This window comes from Danio rerio, chromosome 16 (genome assembly GCF_052040795.2).
Source record: "Danio rerio strain M-AB ecotype USA chromosome 16, GRCz13ab, whole genome shotgun sequence".
In the NCBI taxonomy this organism is placed as follows: Eukaryota; Metazoa; Chordata; class Actinopteri; order Cypriniformes; family Danionidae; genus Danio; species Danio rerio.
Window position 1 is genome coordinate 50,305,534 of NC_141036.1, and position 24,629 is coordinate 50,330,162.

The 24,629-nt window shown below is 35.9% G+C and overlaps 1 protein-coding gene across 49 annotated transcripts in view; it reads right to left on the reverse strand.

Moving 5' to 3' along the window:
• The window catches only part of rims2a (regulating synaptic membrane exocytosis 2a), a 317,393-nt gene that overhangs the window by 209,779 nt on the left and 82,985 nt on the right, over positions 1-24,629 (reverse strand). For 26 of the 49 annotated variants that reach the window (XM_087287955.1, XM_087287950.1, XM_087287942.1 and 23 more), the window contains one exon: positions 16,783-17,057. In XM_087287955.1, coding sequence (XP_087144081.1) covers positions 16,783-17,057 — 275 coding nt within the window. Of the gene's footprint in view, positions 1-1,731; positions 2,240-16,782; positions 17,058-24,629 lie in introns of those variants that run through there. The other 23 variants (XM_087287980.1, XM_087287978.1, XM_087287977.1 and 20 more) reach the window with 1 other exon arrangement.

A 24,629-nucleotide genomic window follows, 5' to 3' on the forward strand; every position in this document is an offset into this window, starting at 1 on the left:
TCTAAATACTGCAGTTATTATAGAGTTAAATTTGTTTAGATGAAGAAAAAAATGACAAAAAAACAATTGATCACGTTGAAATGACAGTTAATATGTATTTTTACACATTTGTTCACACGATTACATTACTGAGAGCAGGAGAGAGACAGGCTGCACTGGTAAGAAGCATCTCTATTATATTGTTAAATTAAAATAAATGATCAACAAATGAATGTGTTTTTACGGTCTTTACAAGTTAACACATTATCTACACACAATATGAATTCCAAATTAGAAAAATACTACAAACTATAAAATACTATTCATGAAAATACTTAAATAATAGACAAATCCAGATGTCCAATGCAAACAAGCTGCGCTCCAGACCAGCTCAGCTCGATGACGTATAATGTCTCCGACATCGCCTGTAGTCCCATACAGCAACTTGATAGTAACTGTCTTTTTAAAGAAGTGTAATTAATTAAAAAAAATCAAGTGTGTGATGTAACTGATGTGTCTTATGTCGTAGAAGAAAACGTGAAAGTACCTTGAGTTTGTGTTAGCCATGAACCTTATTTAAGCAATTAAACCGAAATCCTATTTACAAAAACCCATTGACTTCGGGACGAGGGAACCTTTCTTAAAATATATATCTTATAATCACATTGAAATGCTACACTCTCAGAAATAAACGCGAGCTGTCACTAGAGTGGTACATTTTCAAAAGGAACAAATTTGTGCCTAAAAGGTTCATATTATTGCCTGAAAGGTCCATATTAGTTCCTAAAAAGTACAAAAGAGTTCCTTTTAAAAGTTTTAGGCATAATATAAACATTAAATATTATATAAATTATAATATAAACCAAAAATCTCAAACTTTTTTTTGGAAAACTTTGATGTCTCAAAGGCACTTTATAGTAATAATGACCCATATACTATATGAGAGTGTGTGTGTGTGTTGGGATAACAAATCTTGATTAATCAGGGTCTTCTTAACTCTTCTGTAGTTAAAACACTAGTGTGTTTGTTGTCTAACAACAAAACATTGTTTTGCTATTTTAAAATTTGATGATTAAAATCGTGATTATATTCAAAATAAAACTACATTTTTCTGACAAACGTACAAAGGAATACAATACAAAATAACAAATTAGAAACATTTTGTGACAACCGCTACAAAAAATGTAAATAAATAAGACTCTCACTAAATAAAAATAGTTAAAGTAATTTACTAACTAAAATGTACAATTTGCAAAACATACACTCAGAAAAAACACTCAAAAAACACTTGTTTAAAATAAGCTGAATCAACAATTCTTGAGATTTCATTGGGACAACTTAATTTTTTATATTTAATCCTAAATAAATGTATTAAAAGTGTTAAGTTAATCGGTTTGTGTAGGGACAACATGAAGGAATTGTGTGGAACCCTGCATTTTTTACAGTGGAAGCTTACCTTTCCCATTTAAATTGCGACATTGATAAAACTATAATGTTCACATACTGTACTAAATTGTGATTGGATATTATTCTAGTATATATTAGCATACTGAACCCTGATTGGCCCTTTCTCACAATGCTACCACTAAACAAGATGCGTGCTGAGTGTCATGACAACGGCTGCGGCATTTCATTTACACAGAACCAAAGCTGCCTCTTACACACACACACACACACACACACACACATTCTCCGACTATATGCGGTGCAAGAAACACAAATATAGTCACTTGTGATGTGTTACAAACTCACCCGATGGTGCTGAGCGCCTGCTCCAGGAGCTCTGTCTGCAGAATATTCTGCGGCGGCGTGAAAGCCCCATTAAAATGAGATAAAACCGAGCTACAGAACTGACGCAATGTCTCAAACTGCATTTTCCCTTTTCCTCTCCGTAATCCTGCGTATATTCCCTCTTGCCCTCAGTCGAAACTCCTCCAGCGCTCCTCGCTCCGGACGCGCCGCATCTCCAGCGCAACATAAACACGATTCAACTTCCCGATGTATTCGGTTCCCGGTGAAAAGTGCGTTCGGATGAGGAGAGCACACCGTCGCCGGCTCTCCCGGTCATTGTAATCCGAACTTGGGGAGAATTTGCGAACGCGCACCGCTTCCCGAATGCACCGGAGATCCGACGCGCCTCTTAATTATCCACAATACTCGCGATAAACATCCACGCAAACGCACGCATTCGGCCAGATATACAGGACTGTTTCTCCCTTACAGCAGCGATCTGCTCTCCGGAGCACCAGAGCAGCTCTACACATCCTGGACCAGCATCACGGCGCATGTGGCGCTGGGAGGAGGGAGCTTTCGTTCTCCCACATCATTAAGTGTTTTCTGTGGAGAGAGAGAGATGCTCTGCACTAAGAGATGACTATTGTGTGCGTGTATGTGTGTGTGTGTGGATACTCTTGACCTGAAGGAATAAGAGCGCTGGAGGATGAGAAATTGCACTGGTTGTGGAGTGCACTGCCCCGAAGAGGGCTTTTTAACATGTATTCTGACCTAAAAAAAAATGTTCAATGCATCTTAAAGCAAAGCAGGGCCCTTGGATATTATGCTCTTTTGTAAGACATGTTTAAACCATTAGAGGAGTGATGTAACAAAAATACTATCGGACTGCAAATTTCTATTAATCTTTGTTTTGTACATGCATCATCCAACGGTTTTGACTTTGGGTTTTCTATAATGTAGGCTAATAATAAAATGTTATTTCGTCAGACAATACATGTAATTATTCTGTTAAAGGATGTTCAATATTTTTATTAGTGAAAAACACTAATAATAACGGATGGATAGATAGCGAGTGATAAAACAATATATAAAAGAATGATTAAAAGGGTGATGAATGGATTAAGAGTGATAGAATGATAAATAGAACAATAGTGAAAGAGTAAAAGAGCGATAGAGTGAAAGAGATAGAATGAAATATAGAATGATATAGAGATGGATGGATGGAACGAGAGTGATAGAATAGAACAACAGCATGAAATAGACTGAAAGAACAATGGATGGATGGATGGATGGATGGAAGGACGGACGGATGGATGGATAGATGGATGAGTGGATGGGTGAGTGGACGGATGGAACAGGAGTGATAAAACGATAAATAGAACAATAGAGTGAAAGAGATACATATAGAACGATACAGTGATGGATGGTTGGATGGACAGACAGAACACAAGTGATAGAATAGAACAGAGTAAAACAGCAATAGACTGAAAGAGCAATGGATGGATGGATGGATGAATGGATGGATGAGAGTGATAAAACAATATATAAACAAAAGAGTAAAAGTGTGATGGATAGAACAAGAGTGATAGAATAATGTATAGAACAATAGAGTGAAAAAGCTAGATTGAAGATAAAACGACAGTGATGGATGGATGGATGGTTGGATGGATGGATGGATGGATGGAACGAGTGATAGAATAGAGCAAGAGTAAAACAGCAATATAGTGAAAGAGCAACGGACGGATGGGTAGGTGGGTGGATGGATGGATGAAACGCGAGTGATAGAATGATATATAGAACAATGGAGTGATAAAACAAGAGTAAAATCGATCGAGAGAACAAAATACAGGATTATAGAGTGAAAGAGTGATTTATATATATATATATATATATATATATAGAGAGAGAGAGAGAGAGAGAGAGAGAGAGAGAAAGAGAGAGAGAGAGAGAGAAAGAGAGAGACAGACAGACAGACAGACGGACGGACGGACGGACAGACGGACAGATCAAATCAACATTATGGACAGAATGATGAATGGAGTGAAAGAACAATAGATGATCAGACTGTTTAGAGATGAGCGTTTATAAACATCAGTGCTGTATTGTCTAGAGATGAGGCAGGTGTGAGTTCAGAATGCTGATCCTGAATTCCTGCAGGTGCATCTCTCACTCTTAATAACTCTCTCCAGACAAAACCTCCATATCCCAACATCAGCTCCCACAGCGCAGCCAGGCCAACAGCATCAAACGAGATTGCATCATACTTACAGTCAAACTTGTGCTGACCTCCTAAACCGGAGAGACAGCGAGCATCTGTCTGTCTACACTGCAGTATTCGCAGCAAGAACAGAACAATGTTTAAAGCATGAAATCAAAACTAGCCATATTGATTTTGTTAGCTCACATTGCAAGTTTTGTGGTGAACAATTCATCTGTGCATGCCATTAAAGAAAAAAATGTAACAAAAATGTGTATTTATATAGCGCATTTATTGTGTATGGCGATACACAATTTCAAGGATTGATAGATCAGTCCTTCACAACACACTCAGCAATCTCAGATCAGTTAATCCAGACATTTTAATCAGATTCGTGAACTTGTTTAAAGAACCAAATTAGCCAGATTATCAAGATTAAAAGATCCCGGATTTGCCAAATCATCTTAGATCATTTAAGCGAGGTTTGAAGAACAGATCCCAGTTCATGCAGACTTTAATGCAATAAATTTCAACCACTGTTGTGTCTGTGGCTCAACCAGAATGTCACATTGCACCCAGCTTCAATAAAAAAACACTAATGGATTTTATTGATGGAGGGGGAGGAGACGCAAGCACACGGAAACCTGCGAACCCCGAGAAACATAACGGCTGTAATTAAATCCGAATCCCAGTGTAATTATTATTGTTTCATCTGGCAGTTTCACCCACTCTTGCGCATTCGCTCCGATGACACCTCTGAGACCAAGACAAATTAGGCTCTTCCCGCATTATTTCAGGATATAAATAGGCTGTCAGCACTTTTTTCAGGAGAGCAGAATCGGAGTTAATTTAAACATTCTTTAAGATTAATGGAGGTGCTTTTCAGTGATTTCCTGAGCTCTATTCCTGGCCATCAAACTATTTAACACATTCTACTAGAGAACGGCTCAGGCCATTCTTATACAATTGGGCACATTTAACCCAAAAACAGGCCTGCCACTTTCTATAAAATCATTGTCACCTTGTTGATTCAGAACCTGAAATATTCTCTGAAAAATGCAGTGATGAAAATATTCTTAAATTAGCACTTTTCTGTATTTTGTGACTCATGCTTTTATTTTTCCTCATTTATTTATTTATTTTTAATTGCATTATGAGACCCTGATCTTTCTATTAACAACTTCTCACCTTGATAGGTTAAAAAAGTGACTTTTATGAACAGCTGTATCTAGTGCTTAATTTGTGAATCGTGAGGTCCCGGAACCGATCGGGGTAATGGATCCGGCATACTACCGGAGGATGTAGAGGTGTCACGCACTAAAGGTAAGAGCCGGGGCAGGGATTGGTTGTTGCTGATGCAAGTGAAAAGGGTTGGGGAGTCGCAGAACAAAGTGAGGGCCTACTCATATAATGCTATCCGAACCGTGCCCAGGCCCTTATCCCGGATTGTTTGAGAAGTGTGAGTGCTCTGAATCAGGCTAAGGTAGGGTTCACTTGGCCGGGTCTGGCCTGGTTGGAAGAGGTATGCCTGAGCGCGGTTCACTTGGGCTTTGGCGCGGTGCGCTTGTGTGTGAGTGCAAAGCGTGCCTAAGCCCGAAACTGAAAGCGAGACGTGACTTTTAAGTGACTGTTTCATATGGATTAATGAATCATTCTTACTGTTCAGTGAACGCAAACTGACGTAGTTTATTAAAGACGCAAACCCCACACTGCACGACAGCTGCGCACCTTCAGCAAACCTCCTAATTCCTGCAGCATGAGGGCTTTATGATTGTTTTTGAGCGTCAAAGTGGCTGATCTGTTCGGCGAAATATTTGACTGAGTGTCACCGCATCTCAAACAACTTAAACGATAAAACTAAAGAAATGTCCACTGTGCTAAGCGAGAGCGCTTACTGAACAGTGCAGCATCGATGACGTAAGCGTGCCCAGGCCCGGATGTAATGTGAGTGCTTTGGAGGGCTTTGAGTAGGGGGATCGGTAAAATGAGGTGTCAGAGTTGCCGGATCCGGCATGTTCCTGGCTGTATCCCATCTAGACTACAGCCTCTACTGCAGCAAGGTGAAGTCTAGACGGGATATAGCTGAGGATATTCACGTTAATATAGGACAATTTTTGTGACACTGTACAACAAGTAATATTTTTACATTACAGTGGGGTTTGGGTTTGGGAAATGGGAAAACACAAAATACGAAAACTGTTAATTAACAAACCTTTTTTACAGTGTAGGCTATGTATGATTAATATAGTGTGAAAATTTTATATTTACAAGTCGCGTTGGACAATAAGAGTCTGCTAAATGAATAAATGTAATGCACACACACACACACACACACACACACACACACACACATATAGACACATACATGCATACATACATACATACATACATACATACATACATACATACATATATATATATATATGTATATATATATATATATATATATATATGTATATATATATATATATATATATATATATGTATATATATATATATATATATATATATATATGTATATATGTATGTGTCTATATGTGTGTGTGTGTGTGTGTGCATTACATTTATTCATTTAGCAGACTCTTATTGTCCAACGCGACTTGTAAATATAAAATTTTCACACTATATTAATCATACATAGCCTACACTGTAAAAAAGGTTTGTTAATTATATATATATATATATATATATATATATATATATATATATATATATATATATATGTATGTATGTATGTATGTATGTATGTATGTATGTATGTATGTGTCTATATGTGTGTGTGTGTGTGTGTGTGTGTGTGTGTGCATTACATTTATTCATTTAGCAGACTCTTATTGTCCAACGCGACTTGTAAATCACTCCTGCCCTTAATAATTACTTTCAATTGATCTTATTTGTCCTTTTCACTTTTCAGTTTTCTATTGGTTAATCTGGTGGCGTCAGGCCTTTAAAACGAACAGAAGCGGACTTCTACGGCCCCTCATTCCTCCACGTCACCACAGTCTTTGACGGCTTTATTGTTGTGTTCTCCTTCATGCTTTCCTTTTGATATTTGTTTGGAGTGGGGAGCTCCAACCTGCTTTAGGTTTGTTTGGTTGTTCTTTATTATGTTGTTGGGCTCCCCATCTCTTGTCAATTTGGATTGTTTTGTTGGTTATGTTATGTTAATAAATAATTTAGCTGGAGCACTTTGGCCGTTGTTTATTATGTTACGTTGTCTTTTGGTCACGAGTCTTATTTAAGTTAGGGACCGTAACAGTATGTATGTATGTGTCTATATGTGTGTGTGTGTGTGTGTGTGCATTACATTTATTCATTTAGCAGACTCTTATTGTCCAACGCGACTTGTAAATATATTTGTATCTATCTTTATGTTTCTAGTACATATCTTTTACATACTATCTGTAAACAGTGCTAGTTATTTGTTCATTATAAGTGCTTATTCTTTAGGGACTGGTACCTGTGTTTCTCCTATAATTACATTAGTCGGTTTTAGACACAGTGCTGGGCTTCTCAGTGTGTGACCCACGTCATCTCACGTTATAACAACACACATTCAGATAAAAACTGCACTGAAAAAAAAGATTGGGTTTACTGAAATGTTTAAAGGAAAATGGTTGCAAATAAATTATATGAGCTGAATTTAAACAAACAAATCAAATTAAACATTACTATATGTAATTTGTTGGTTTAAATTCAGCCCATATGATTGTTTGCAAGCAATTACCTTTTTGTAAGTCCAATGAATCATTTTTTCAGTGTGTTCGAGCCTACTGTTGAATAAATCAGTACAGAGCCATTTCAAGACTATTTGTCACCCTATAGGCAAGACTACTATCTTCATGCTTTTGAAAGCTTCAAAATAAAAGCCACTACCAACACCATTATACAGCATGGAAGAGCCAGGATAAAATAAACCTGTGTTTTATCTAAAATAGGACTGAGGGTAAATAAGTCATGAGGTAATTTTAATTTTAAGTGAACTATTGCTTTAAGAATTGGTAGCTAATGAATGGATGGATGTTTTTTTAGATTAAAGTTTAAATGCTTACCAAAAAAAAAAAAGACAAAATGCAATTTGGTTGAAAGAACATATTTAAAAACAACTGTCTAAAACACATAAAATGCAGTCGAAGCCTTGATTCTTGCTAATTATGATAAAGTTACACATTGACCACTAAATATTTGGGTCCAATTAAAATTAAAACCAACAAAGCCAAGAAGAAATTGCAATGTTGTAACAGTTTTAAACCCTGATTTGGGACTGCACTGAATCTGTTATTCCCTTGTTTGTAACATCATGTTAAAAAAGTTGACAGTTGTGAAATCGAAATTTCCAGTGTTTGTTCTGCTAATGCGCATTGTCATTCTTTAGGTGAACATTTAATCTGGTAATCCACTGAAAAAAGTTGTCAAATCAAAATCTGACCATTTGTTTCAGTGTTTAGAGTGTTGGATCTTCTATTGACATCAGTGTGACGCTTTAGCCACAATATTTTCAACCACGCCACCTCTTACCATTAGTTTGTTATGAGGGAATGATGCACAAAAAGTAAGCCCCGCCCCCTATTCAATATTCCATTTCAATAGGAAGTGTATCAACATGCTAAAATAAAAGTCTTAGCAACATCCAAATCCCGCAGACTCTAAAAACATCATCCACTTTGGCAGGAGCGAACCCAAAACTGCTACAAAAAAAGGATATTATATTAAAGCTGTCAAATGTATTATTTTTCAACACAGAGACAATCCGAGCAAGTGCTTAACCTTCATAAAATGTTGATTGTCAACCACAGGAGCTCAGACTAAATATTATATGAGCCATTTTAGCTTCTATTCATTTTATATAAGGTTTGCAACTATTTCACAGCTAACCAGTCAAAATCGGCTCTACATTCGAAGTCCTAGCAAAATGTAAGCCTAAAATTCTTAACCGTTAATGTGATTGTTTAGACTAACATTTTACATTCACTGAAGAAACACATTCTGAAAATCAACATTTATCTATGAGAATCTTATTATACGTACACTACCTGACAAAAGTCTTGTCGTGGATCCCAGTTTTCAGAGCAACAAATAATAACTTGACTTCTAGTTGATCAATTGGAAAAGCGGTAGAAAGTAGATTTTTCTGACGAATCATCTGTTGAACTGCATCTCAATCATCACAAATACTGCAGAAGACCTACTGGAACCTGAATGGACCCAAGGTTCTCACTTAAATCGGTCAAGTATGGTAAAGGAAAAATCATGGTTTGGGGTTATATTCAGTATGGGGGCGTGCGAGAGATCTGCAGAGTGGATGGCAACATCATCAGCCTGAGGTATCAAGACATTTGTGCTGCCCATTACATTACAAACCACAGGAGAGGGCAAATTCTTCAGCAGGATAGTGCTCCTTCCCATACTTCAGCCTCCACATCAAAGTTCCTGAAAGAAAAGAAGGTCAAAGTGCACCAGGATCGGCCAGCCCAGTCAGCAGACATGAACATTATTGAGCATGTCTGAGTTACACACCTGTCATCCCTCCCGTTTTTTACCAGGATTCTCGCGTATTTCACAGTTCTATCCAGATATCATCCCGTAAAGGTGTTTTCCCGAATTTCAGTGTTTCTCTGAAGGGTGGCAAAAAAACATTAAAGAGCTGATCCTCCTTATACGCAACCCATACTGCCAAACCACCAGGGGCCGCCTGTTGCTCTTAATTGTGAGTCTGTTCTGTGCTTTCGCTTTGTTTAGGCACGAAAACACTTTGAAATAAATATAAAAAAGGTGGGAATCCCTTTTCATTTTCATTACAGGTGCAGTCACCCTTCCAATGCAATCCTGAAACAGTCATATAATGGTGCATGACTGTCAGCTGATGCGCTCCATAGTGATAAATAGACGCTGTTTCCCAAACGGATTCTGTACATGCGTTTTGTAGCTGAGCGAAAGTCTGGCTTTTGGGTGCGTGTTATACACATAATCACACATAATTACAATTGCACATTGGATGTGTGCAGTTTTAAAGTGACACCTGTTATTTAATGTAATCAAATGAAAAAAAAAATCTAAATAAATAAGAGATTTATTCATTGCTCTTTAATCAGAATGTGTAAGTTATACAGTGAAGAAACGGCTAATGAGATTTGATAACGTGATTCTATTTCATTATATCAGCTATAAATTTTAATAAGCAAAACTGTTGGCTAATGTATTTGCTGCTAATGTATATATTTTTTATTTATTTATTTGTTTGGTATATAATAATAATAAAACATATTACTGACCATTTAACTGTTTTTTTACAACGAAAGTTCTCCAAATGAACATATTTAGTAATTTGGGGATTTTTTTTTTTTTTTGGGGTCCCTTATTTTCACATTCCAATGTTGACAGGTAGGCTGGGGTAAGATGGAGGATGAGGCATTGAAGATGAATCCAAAGGATCTTGATGAACTCTGGGAGTCCAGCAAGAACGCTTTCTTTGCCATTCCAGATGACTATTAATGTTATGTGAGTCATTGCAGAGATGTATGGATGCAGTCCTTCAAGGTCATGAGAGTCATACACAATATTCATTCTTTTTCCACTGCACCATCACTTTATATTCTACTGTACATTATTTCTGTCAAGTGACAGGACTTTTGTCTAAACAAAGTCAGAACTTACTGTCCTAATTAAATCATTTAAAAAATCAAGGCATGATCATATTTTATTTTGGTGAAATAAGTGTAATCTAGAGGTCTTTGCCTTTAATATAAGCCACTTCTGATACCGAATGATCAACTAGAAGTCAAGTTAATATTTGTTGTTCCTAAAACTTGGATAGGCGACAAGACTTGTGTCAGCTAGTGTACTTTAGCATGTTTGCTACTCAGAATTAGCCTTCTTACCCACATTTTTCTCGACATCAGAAGTTGTGTAAAATCAAGACTAATATAGAACACTATATCTGACACGCACACAGACATAAAACACTGAACAATTCAAACGCTGCCACCATACCATATGGTAGGCACATTTTTTACATCTACTGTAACCTTTTGAGGGTAACAAGTCACGCCAAACTGAATGTGCAAATGAGCATAACAGCTTTCTTGACAGACAATGACATACGAACCGATGCTACTCTTACAGTAGCTTTTTATACATTTCACAGCAGAAAGGCATTTGTTCTGTTCTTCAGGAAATGTCAAACTGCATCCGGGAAAGCAGCTTAAAGCTCACCTGCTGTCCTGAGCCGTTCACGGACATCTGCCAGGTAAAGAAGCCAGGGATGAGTAAGAAAACAAATGCATTGCACCAGAAATACCACCCTCAAACTTGAAGAGTAGGAATATGCAGTGGTACAGGGATGCACCAATAACAACTATTGGCCGATTATGAAACTAATACCAATATTTTTCACTTGATCATACAAACTAGCAGTTTTGTTGCTGCATCAAACTATTTATACTGAACTATTAACTATTAATTATTTATACTGTATCTATTAACATTAAACAGTCCAACGTTATGAGTATCAGGATCACTCAAATATGTCTGACAAACTATATCTTGCACTGATTAAATTCTGTTAGGGTAAATATTTCATATAATGGTAACTCAAAAGAGATTTAACTCAATACCTTCTCAAAGGCCATGCATTACCAATATGACAATGGTTTTAAACCAATCAAAAATTGTCTGATCGTCATCAGTGACCGATAAATTGGTGAAATATCGTGATAATATATACATTGGATTAATTTCTAATATATGTACATATTTTATACTGCAGTTCTGTCTGGTTCTTGAATCTTGTTAATATTCTGCAATAACAGCAGTCATATAGCCTCCTCACCCTTCAGTATTACAGATCAATAAACTCACTACAGTTTGACAAATATTGCAGCTGTTGGACAACATAATGTACTTTTAAGGCAAATATTTACAATTTCTGAGATAAAGTGCGTAGATATCCATCCATGGTCCATCCACAGATGCAACAGAGACTGCATAATACCCTATTCGAGGAGAAAAACTCAGCGCAATTTCTGATCAAATCATTATAAAACTAGGGAGTGACATTCTAAGCCGATCTTTCTCTTTTGTATGTTGCAGTGCTATATTTATACTATATTAATTGTTGTGTATTGACTGTAAGGTGGGATTTATACACAAGGAATGTATGCATTTTGTGTTAGCCACTCTATGTATAACCCTGAGTACTTCCATTTGTTTCTAATGAGTCTCCTGTTTTTGTTACTGCAGACTACTTCAGTAAAAAGAAAGAAAGAAGAAATTCCTGCATGTGTTCAGTATTTTTCCTTATTGCAAATCCAAGTTGCTTTGGCTTTTTTGGGGTTAATTATTGTGATCTCCTTATTGCAACAGAGAAATACTGGGAAATGTCTCTAGACTTACCTGTTTTGTCATCACTTTATATTTTGTGCAAGAGATTCATTCAAACACTAGCTCTAAAGTGACGTTGGTGAGTTAGCAACAGTTTCTGCTGTTCTGACAGTCAGCTGCAGAAGTGAAGAAATGGAAGAAAGAAGTTCCTCATACAAAAGGATTTTTTGACTTTTGATTTTTTGATTTTCTTTTTATATACATGATTGTGCCGTTAAACTGTGTATAAATGCAATATTACACTTGTAGTAGTGCTATATTAGCACTGGTCAGACACTGGTGGGATACACGCCTCCAACCGGTGCCGATATACGGCCTTATTGCACTGCTATTTGTGTAATATTGCTCATTTGCTATATATCCTGCTATATATATATATATATATATATATATATATATATATATATATATATATATATATATATATTTATATATATATATATATATATATATATATATATATATATATATATATATATATGTGTGTGTGTGTGTGCGTGTATATATATATATATATATATATATATATATATATATATATATATATATATATATATATATATATATATATATATATATATCCTGCTTCCTTCGGGTCGAAGGTTTCAGATGCTTTTTAGTAGGACAAAACGGTTCAGGAATAGCTTTGTCCCATCATCTATTGTGGCTCTGAATATTTTGTAATCTTTTACAAGGTACTTTTTATGTATATATGTGGGTATGTATATGTGTGACTTAATTGTTTCCATTAAATGCCAAACTTTGCTGCAAAAAGAATCTACCTACTGGTACTAATAAAATCAACCTACTAACTAACTAACTAACTAACTAACTAACTAACTAACTAACTAACTAACATACATACATACATACATACATACATACATACATACATACATACATACATACATACATACATACATACATACATACATACATACATACATACATACATACATATACATACACATACACATACACATACACATACAAATATATAAATAAATATATATATATAGAACACACACACACACACACACACACACACAGTTCTGTCTGGTTCTCGAATCTGATTGGCTGATAGCCGTGTGATATTCTGCAATAACAGCACTCGCACAGCCTCCTCACCCTTGTGTTATTAACAGGTAAGTGACATTCTAAGATGATCTCTCTCTCTTTTGTATGTTGTAGTGCTGTATTTATACCATAGTAATCGGGTAGTGTTTGCTTTGGCTTTTTTGAGAGTTCATTATTGTGGTATCCCAATTGTGACAGAGAAATACTGTATACAGTCATTGGTGGGACACTAAGGCACTCGGCCTGCAGCCTCGAGCCAACGCACGTCTCCCACCAGTGCCGATATACAGCCATATCGCACTGCTACTCGAGTGATATTCCTCAAATATAGTTGTTCATTTTTAAAAATGTAATGCATTAATTCAGCAAATACACATTATTTATTACAGTTATTCATTTGTTAAATATTTACAATAAATGCTGCTCAAACGATTGTAAATATATCGTTCTTTTCATAAACATTAAAAGCAGAACTGTTTTTATCTTTTTTTAAAAGGTCAATACATACTGTACAACACATCACTTATATGTTATCCATGAATAAATGCAAATATATTCCTAAAATGCTGTCGTGAAAAAAAAGACATGCTGAAACTGCCAAAACATCAAACACAAATGAAGAATTTAGATGCAAAAATTATGTTTAATATTTTCTTCTAAAATGAACATTTTTCTCAGACTCCTGTGTGCATGCTCAGTAATTGTCCTTTTATAATGATAAGTTCTTTTCATTGCCTTTAAAGTCAAATAACTGAACATAAACATAAGAGGCTGAGTAAAATGCTCAGTTTAGGGGCCTATTGGGGTTTTTGCATCTGAACTTTTCATATACACAGACCAACAATTATTCTTCAAAATAACCCATTATTAAACGACTAATGACTTTATAAGACGTTTGTCATTCAAATGCACCCATGTCAACATAACACACACTAGCAGCAGCAGGTGAGCTCAGCCCCATCCCTGTGGCACAAAGCCCAACACTACTCTCCTCCACGGGCATTCAGGAACGGAAAAATCAAACCAACACGCAGCGGTCGCCTCGGATTCAAGGGAGCAGGCATCTGTTTCTGCTGAGACATCTCTCCGGGACTGACCTGTGACCCCTGAGCAGTGAAGCCCATACAGACGTCAAAGCAAAAGAGCAAGAGAATCTGATGGCAGGGCTCAGAGAGACACCGCCACTGTGTGGTAAAAGACCAAATCACACTCACTGCTCACTCTGCATTAGCATCTCCCTGCAGATTAGGACCGTACGGTTTGATAAATGCGCTACGACTCCCTGCATTAGTTCAAGAGCAGGTTTCACCATAAATTACTGATTGTTATTTACCTGGCTAGCATGTTCAGCAGCAGATTAGCAATGGTAAATGGCTGAAAACAGATGGATCCTGAACTAATGCATTGCATGCTCCAGCTGTTGTTATCCAAGTATCAGTTTCACTTAACACAGGATTGTGTATGTATGAGCGTTTAAAAGTAGATCCTTTTCAATAAATAGTTTTAAGTTAGATCATTTATAACAATTGATAAAAAACATGGCAATTATACCTTTTAACCATGTAAATATCATAATATGCATACTGTACACAGTGTACATACTCAATTGTATTTATTAAAGTTACTTTCATGGTCAAATTCAAAACTGTGAAGTAGAATTATTCATACTTATCTGAAATTGTCTACATCAGTGCTTCTCAAACTTTTTTCACCAAGTACCACCTCAGAAAAAAATGTATCCTCAAGTAGCACCATAATGTATTGAAATGCAGTAACGTAGTATGTCTAATTAAGCAGCCAAAGCTCTGCACAGTTTAAAAATGAGGCAGATTAATTTCTATTATTATGAATATTTATTATTATTGTCAGCCATTTTAAACATAATAAATAGCTTGAACATTAACACTGCTTTGTGCTTACAGGTAAAAAAATAAATAAATAATGTTTAAATTAAAATGTGCTTCTAGAAGTTAATTAGAAAGTAAAAAATAAATTGACTGTTATTGTTCCTTATGTATGTACTCTGACCTGTCCACCAAGTTACCTTTACATGCATACACACACACACACACACAAACGCACGCACGCACGCACACGCACATGCACATGCACACTGAAGCACATACCAGTACCTGACTATATTGTTGTTGTTTTTGTTTTGTTGCTTTGTTTTTGTTATTTGTTGATGTTTTCTTGTATTTGTATGATTTTTGCATATTCTAATAAAAAAAAGAAGTTAATTAGAAATGCCACTGCTCTTAAAAAGTAAAAAGAAAACTGCTGAACTTAAAAGTATTAACATATAGTAGCCTATTCATAAAAACAACTTGGAAATGTTCCTTGGACCTTTACTTTACTACATATATCTGTTGATGGTGTAGTACATGCCTAAAGCATTCACTCAATGCCATTATCTCATTTTTGGCAGAAGTGGAGTTTGGCGGCTTTTGCATCTGAACTCTTAATTTGTATCCATTTCTCAGTGAATTTAGGCTATGTATTTTGGCATTTAAATAAAACAGATATATTTATTAAAGTAATATTTTAGTCACCAAACACATTTAGAAATTGAAGTATAATGCAATTAAATTCAAGAAAAATATTGCAAAAAAATATACAACCTACAAAATTTCAACTAAATTTTTTTTTTGCTTCTCTTGATTTTTCCTCTTTTATAAATTTGTATTTCATATTTTTCTATAACATATACATTTGGGTGTACTAGTTTTTGGATCATTATCGTAAGTTATTTTGTTAGATAAGCTCCAGATTTGGCTTCAGTACTGACTAATCTAATTTATATGCACACATATAATATTGTATAGCTTCCTTTAAAAAAATATGAATTTAAAAAAAAGATTTGTGAGTAGAGAACTCATATATGTGCTGAGGACTATTTTTCCATGCAACCTAGCTGGTTGCTAAAGCAATGCCCAACAAACAATAAAATATCCTAACAGACATTATTCTCCCAAATACAGTCCAGTAGCATGACCTACGCAACCACCTGGATCACTTTAGGGACTGCTTATCAAAAACCCAATAATTAAAGATAAAATCCAAGCAACTTAGCAACATAACAGCAATCGGTTGGCTTCAAAACCCACTTACACAACATACTAGAAACTACTCCAACTACCTAGCAACACCCTAGCAATCCACCATTCAAGCAACACCCTAGCCATATCTAAGCAGCTACTCCACAAATCGTTAGCATCTGCCTAGCAGTGAAACCCCTGACATAAACACCTAACTCAAACCTCAAAGTACTTTAACATCTAGGCAAGCTGTCAAACTTTTTTTACGCCAAAGTTCATCTTCACCAACTTTACCTACCAAATTCCTGAAGTGATCAACACAGTGGTTCAGTAACGAGATGCTTCAAAAGTTTTACCATCATTAAGCCTTTAACTCACCTGTTGCTTGTTGGGTCGTTGGGCTTCAGACTAGAGTTGTTGTTGAGGGATGCCTGTCGGGGGAGTCCTGGAGCTCGGCTGCGGTCTCCTGAGCTCTGGTACAGCAATGAAGCTTCCTGCAGTTTGGCCTTCTTCTCCTGCGGAGCCTCTTCGTGGCGGCGGCGAGGGTCACTCGCACCCGCAGGCAGGGCTCCCCCTGGGCCACTGAAGAACCAGGCCCCTGACTTGGTGAGGATTTCTTGTTGTTTTCGGCACAGGTTGCATACCCACATCACCTGATGAGAGAGCAAGAAGTTAAAATCAAGACTGAACGCAAACCCCCAACTGAGATCAATGAAAACTTGCTGTTGTGGGAGAAGCGATTGGTATAGTTAATCAGTAATTTCCAACTTTGAAGCCAGAGATAGAATGAATATTGCCATTTCGTCCAGAATCTCATACGCAGGTCCCACAACAAACAGGTTCAGGAAATTTTGATGCTGGTACACTTAACAAACAAAACCATCAGAGTATATGACAGGAAAGGATGAATGTGAAAGATTCTGGTTCAACCAATGACATGGGTTTGGGGGTGGAGCTACCTGGCTTGTCTTACTATACACCACAGAGACGATGTGTTTTGGTAGGCCACAACCTGCAAATATGCTAGCATTTATGAACCGAGTTATTTCATCTTGAATTCTGTGATTTTGGAAAAGTGCCTCTATGAAATGTTCACATTTTATTTGATTACTTAAAATACATCGCTAATACCCCCTTTTAATAATATTTACTAGCCTAGAAAAAGGATGTTTCTAACAAGTGGTCACAGACTTTTGTAGGAAATGTACTTCCAGTAACATATGAGTCAGAATATGATGATTTTAAATAACGCATGGTTTGGTTGAGTTGTTGCATAGATATAATGTACTCATATATACAGATTTTTCTGAGCGTAATTAACATATAATGTTACACAATATAATTTTGTGTGCTTTTGACATAAACGCGAGCATGTCAGGTGACAAAAACAAAATAAGTTTGTTATACTGTAATACAAACATGCAGATGTCACTTGCTGCTGGAGTAACCAAGGCACAAGCTGTAAAGACGCCACCCCTTTTCTGGAGAGTGGGTGGGCAGATATAGCTCATTTGCATTTCAAGTGACATGCAAATTAAAAAAATGCTTTTGCCACCACCCAATAAAATAGCATTTACAGCATAGTGTAATAAAACACCAGTGGGGGTATTTTGAGATCTTTCGAAAAAACAGAGTTAAAAAACAAGGAACAAGCATGTCATGGACAGGTAAATGCAAACGGTGTACAGAATAGGTAAACTCATGTTTCCATTTACAGTAGAAGACAAAATTATAAGCTCTCCTGTAAAATTATTTATATATATATATATATATATATATATATATATATATATATATATATATATATATATATATATGTTTTTATATATATATATATATATATATATATATATATATATATATATATATATATATATATATATATATATATATATATTTATATATATATATATATATATATATATATATATATTTATATATATATATATATATATTTATTAAGTGATGATTAACATAGAGAGATGTTTTTTTTCAACACATTTTTAAACACTAGTTTTAACAGCTACAGTAACTTCCTAATAACTAATTTTTATGGCTTTGCCATAATGAAGACACATCTCTGTGCATTAGCATACACATAAAACACAAATGCTTTTGAAATCCAAATCTTCAAAAGCATGGTTGGTCTGCATTATGTAGGGCAACCGGAGACGGGAACACTTCCCAAACGACATTATAATTTAAACGGCGTCTGCGCTTATGTTAGACTTATTTTCCCGAGGTTTCCATAATCATGGACCAGGCCGTATTCTTAGAAGCTGCTGTGGTGGTCATGGAGGAGTGGAGAGTTTGGCCAAAGGAGAAATGGTCGTGCCCAACTGAGCCTAGTTCTCTTGAGGTTTTTCACTTTTGCAAATTGGTTTTGTTCCTTGCCACTGTCGCCACTGGCTTGCATAATTACGGACTTGTGGAGCTGCGCATTAATGGATTTGCTCTTCAGTGCTTGGACTCTCAGCAATAAACCACATTGAACTGAACTAAACTGAACTTCAACACTGAAAACTGGACCGACACAGTTTCAATTTACTGTAATCTTCTATGTTAAGCTGCTTTGACACAGTCTACATTGTAAAAGCGCTACAGAAATAAAGATGAATTGAATTGAATTGATTCATGATAGCACATGTTATTTGTTGTACAGCAAGACACTAGTATTCAGCTTTAGGTGCCATTTAAAAGTTAAACTAAGTCTAATTAGGTTAAATAGGTTGGTTAAGTCTTTGGATAACAGTTGTTTGTTCTGTAGCCAATTGAAGAAGAAAAAAAAAACAATTCCTAAAGGGGGCTATACATATTGACCTAAGCCATTTTTATATTTTTAAAAAGCTTTTTATACCAGCTAAACTTATAAAAATAATAGTTTATCTAAAAAAAAAACAATAATAACACTGAAAAATTGCTCTGTTAAACATCACTTGGGAAAAATTCAAAAAGTTATGCAAATTTAGTAGAATGGCTAATCATTTTGTCTTCACCTGTAGTTCATATATCCATCTTTTTCCACCTTAGGCTTCACGAAACGCATTCATTCTTTAAGACTAAACAAAATGAGTAACGATTATAAAGGTTTGTATTTTTTTTGTATGTGGGTGTCCAGACTCAGTCCTGAAGGGCCGGTGTCCTGCAAAGTTTAGTTCCAACCTCAATCAGACACACCTGGGCTGGCTAATCAAGCTCTTACAAGGCTTTAGGAACATCCGTGCACGTGTGTTGAGGAAAGTTGGAGCTAAAATCTGCAGGACACCAGCCCTCCAGGACTGAGTATGGCCACCCCTGTTCGAGATTAATACAAACACCAATGGAAAAACCCTGTAGGACTTTTGTGTAAAAGGAACCAGAGATAACGTGTGGGCTTTGCTTACAAATAAACAGTATCATCCAGATGTGTAGTAAACAGTAGTTGTACAGAAACATGTTTAGAAACAACTAGAGGTGAGTTTAATCATCACTATACTCTAACCATTCCTTCACAATCTCTCAAATCTTCCGCTTTTAACACCAGCACAGCCTGAACATCTCTTGAACATTCAAGTCCCACCAACACCGAGCGTATGGCAGCCTGACCTTGTTATTTACCCAGCAGAAATACACTTAGCAGCCGGTTGGCATCAAAGCTCTCATCCAGTTTGTTGGTGGTAATTAAACATGCTCTCTGAGTCTCACCCGCACACAGAGGCTTTCATCCATCCAGCCTGAATGCATAATGCCTCCAGCCTGCGGAAATGATGTATCTCAGCGCAGAAATGAATTATCAGGATTATTCCACAATTGATTTTCGTGTTTTTCACGATAAGCTGTGGATTTAAATGTAACACACAGATTATACTGTGTTATATACAGTGGTGTAAAGTAACAAATTACAAATACTCAAATTACTGTAATTGAGTAGTTTTACTCAGGAATTGTACTGCGTAGTTTTAAAAATGTGTACTTTTATTTCTCTTGAGTACATTTTTGGTACTATTACTCCACTACTTCAACCTGCAGTCACTACTTTATTTATTTTTTGTCTATGGTGATTGGCTAAAGTAAAAAAATCAGTCCTGTGATTCCTGTCCAGTCAAATCACATACAGAAAGTAAACCGCATCATCCTGAACAACCTCAAGACAAGGGTTCAATGCTGCATACCATTTGAAAGCATTAAAAATGTCCAAAGTGTCCAAATCTTGACACGCAATGACCCAGAGGTTGTTTAGACTGCGTGTGATGATGAGAAGATGAGAAATGTTTACTGTATTAGGGCCAAATGGAATCTGCAGACATTTTTTGCTATTTCTGTGGAGAATTTTGGTAAAAATCTGCAGATTTCTGCAGAATTTACTCAAGTAAATAAATAGACTAACGGTGGGCTAAAAATCTGCCAAATTTTGCTGAAAATCAGAGAAAAATTCAGTGTGGGCCTAATGATGACTGAAAACACCAAACAGCCTTAATCACTAAATGGAATGAAAGAAAAAAGGAAGGAAGGGTCGAATAATAGAAGAAAGGACTAAATTATTGATGGAAGGAAGGACTAAATGAATGAAGAAATGATTCAAGGAAGCACTGAACAAACAAAGGAAAAAACAAAGGAACAAATAAAGGAATGAACGAATGATTGAATGTATTAACAAAGGACCTAATGTAGGAAGGAACAAAAGAACGAATGAATGAATGAACAAAGGAAGGACAGAACGAACAAACAATAAAAGGAAGGAAAGAAGGAATCAACAAACAAAGGAAGGAACGAAGAAAAGAACGAAGGAACAAAGGAAAGAACGAATGAATAAAGGAACAAACGAAGGAACAAATAAATGAACAAAGGAATGAACGAGCGAGTGAACGAACAAACAAACAAACGAACAAGCGAGAGAACGAACAAGCGAACAAATGAGCGGATATACGAATGAACAAACAAACTAGCGAGAAAACGAGTGAGCAAACAAGCAAAAGAACCAGTGAATGAACGAAAGAATGAATGAACGAACGAACGAGCGAACAAACAAACGAACAAACAAATAAACAAGCGAACAAACCCGTGAACGAAGATAACTGAAAGCACTAAAGAATGTATCGTTTACACATCCCTTCACAAACTGCATGTAAACGCATCAACTTTTCACAGTGTAAATTCTCACAACTCTTTTTTTACTCATACTTTGAGTAATATTTACAACAGATACTTTTACTCTACTTACACTACATTTTTGGGCAAGTAATGGTACTTTTACTTAAGGATGATTTCAATACTCTTTCCACCATGGTTACATACAAGCTAGTTTACATTGACTTTCATTGTAGAGAAACGAAGAACCATCACCATTTTCTTCAGAAGAAAGGGGCAAATCATTTTTACACTTTATTTTAAAGCACATCTTTCACTGTTAACAAACAAATAACTGTCTTTTGGGTTAGGTTAACAGACTCTTTATTTCATGCTTATTAACAGCTACTAAGGTGATAGCTGGGTTTAGGTATTGAATGGGATTAGGTATGGACAATAAGATCATGCAGAATACAGTTGAAGTCAAAATTTTTAGCCCTCCTGTGATTTTTTTTTTTTTTGCCCAATGTTTCCCAAATTAAGTTTAACAGAGCAAGGAATTTTTCACAGTATGTCTGATAATATTTTTTTCTTCTGGAAAAAAGTCCTCTTTGTTTTATTTTGGCTACAATAAAAGCAGTTTTTAATAAAAAAAAAAAAAAAAACATTTTAAGGTCATTATTTGCTTGTTAAATGTGACCACATGAATCGGCTTCAGGGTTCAAGCGCCATATCAAACTCTATAGTGAGGCTCATCAAATGGTAATAATAAACGTTTACAAGGCGATGTAATACTTTCTAAAATCACGATCGCTCAATTATGATTTACATCCATGCCAATTATCAGATGGCCAGAAAGGGACAGATTTTTTACAAATTGCTAAAATATTGTTCCAGAGACTGATTGCTTAAAAGGGGAATTAATGTTATGTCTCCAAAGCTTGTGAAAACAAAAATATATAGCGTTAATGGTTTTAATTGTTATTAAGACATGCATCTGTACTGTATATGACAGTGGCCTGTTGGTTAGAAGATTTTTGCAGTAGCTTAATTGTGTCAAATTGTAAAAGTAGACTTTAAAAATAAATAAATAAATAAATAAATAACATCCTACTTAATATTAATATTAAGAATAATAATAATTATTATTAGTATTAATATTAAGTAGGATTTTTTCCTTCCTTAATAAGTAGCCTACTGTAAATTACAACTATTATTAACAATTTATATGTGAGATTAAAATACTGTTAGCTAAGAGATTTTATGCTTTATAATAGAATATGGAATAATATTTGTAAAGAAAACATTGGCCCTATATGTGCCTTTTACATATATTTTAATTATTAGGGAAAACAAGTGCATGTTTTTACCATAACTAATGTTGCTTTTTTTATATGCATGTAAAAACAATTTAATTTGCACAAAAATGTATGGGTTTTTTCACTAAAGAGTTGTTACTCTAATATTTCTGCATTAGAGCTTAGAGCGTCATTATGGAGGTTTTACGTTATAACTGACATGGTTCAAACGATGGATCATCAACAGAGAAACTACAGGTTTTGGGAAACCCTCCTCACTACGTTGTTCAATTCCCAAACAATGCTTCTTACTATAATAGTTCAGCCGCAAGTTATGTCGTTGTTTGGGAAACACACCCCAGGCCAGCTTACTGTCAACTGACTGACAGACTGACCCACCAACCTGCTTCCCTAAAACCAACCAATAATGTTTTCAAAAGCAATGTAGAAAAAGAAAAGCCATCATGGCTGCGTGATTATACCATGTTTTCAGCCTGCTGTTTATTTTATTTTGTTTTACCTGGTTTCCGAAACCATTCTTGTCAAACTCAAACCCTGTCGTCGCGGTCAACTCCGCTCCGCATCCCAAGTCTGCCAACGCACATGGTGAGCTACTGGGCAAACTGGTAAGACCGGAAAAGCTGTCCATACGGAGGTAAGCAGTCAGTGGTAGCACAAAAAAACGAACAGAAGCCGACTGCAGCATCATACCGCCCCGTAGCATTCATTTTTCAGACAAAATGCAGCCAGACGTACCTCTGGCTAAATAATTCGCACTCTCCAGAAATGTAGACAGGGGTACGTATCCACAATGAGCCTGTGTTGCAATACCAGTTTTTGAGAAATTATTATTAAAACTATTATTTTTAGTAATATGTTGAAAAAAAATCTTCCTTCCCTCAAACAGAATGTTGGGGAAAAATATACAGGAGGGCTAATAATTCTGACCTTAACTGTATGTACTTTATAAGTATTAATAAAGAGCTAATATCTTTACAATAGGTAGTCAATAAGCTACTATTAAAGGTGCAGTAGGTGATCTTCCACAATGCTAACAGCTTAGCATAAATCTCTGTATCACAGTCCCTCCCTTGCCGTCTATAGCCATGCCTCCTTAAACACGAGCACAGCAAAAGAACCCTCTCTCATGTGTTAAAAGCCACTAGTGCTTGTCCGGCGGCGTGCAAGTCAAACTGGCATGCGATTTCAGAGCGAATATTTAAAGTGGCAAGTTAAACAATATAGGGAGAGACTGGGTGGAGTAGCGGTATTTACTTGTGTTTTGTTGTTAAACTGATTCAAATCTACATTATCGATGCTGTAAAAGGTCCCTTATGAAACTCAAAATAGTCTTATCAATCTTTAATCGGAAGATTTTAGTGACTGAACAACACTTCTGTGATGATATAACCCATTTGTAATAACATCTAACGTGCGTGAAGCTAAAACCGTTTTAAAACAGAACATTACCTGTCTAAGAGAAATCCTTCAGACATTGGGTCATCCTTTCTCCAGCGTGCAAAGGTAACTCCAATATTGATTCAGTTTTTTAAAAAAAGTTTTGATTCAGCATATTTTTACCGTTTACGCACGCACGCACCCATGCTCTCTCTCGTGATAGCGCAGCGTTCTGCAGAGCTGTGTACAAAAGGCTGCACTGTTGTTCAAATCTGCATTTGCTGACAGACAGATTGGGCTACTTATCGGAATTATGAGAGATGCCGGTCTGGCTCTATTTAATTGGATGAACATTTTTTAGTTTTATGCCTTACCCAAAATATCAAAATACATTTAGATCATTTACTGTAATCATTACTATTAGACTGTGAAGAGACTTTCAACCAGCACAACAAAAAATGCTTCTGAAGACAATCACCTACT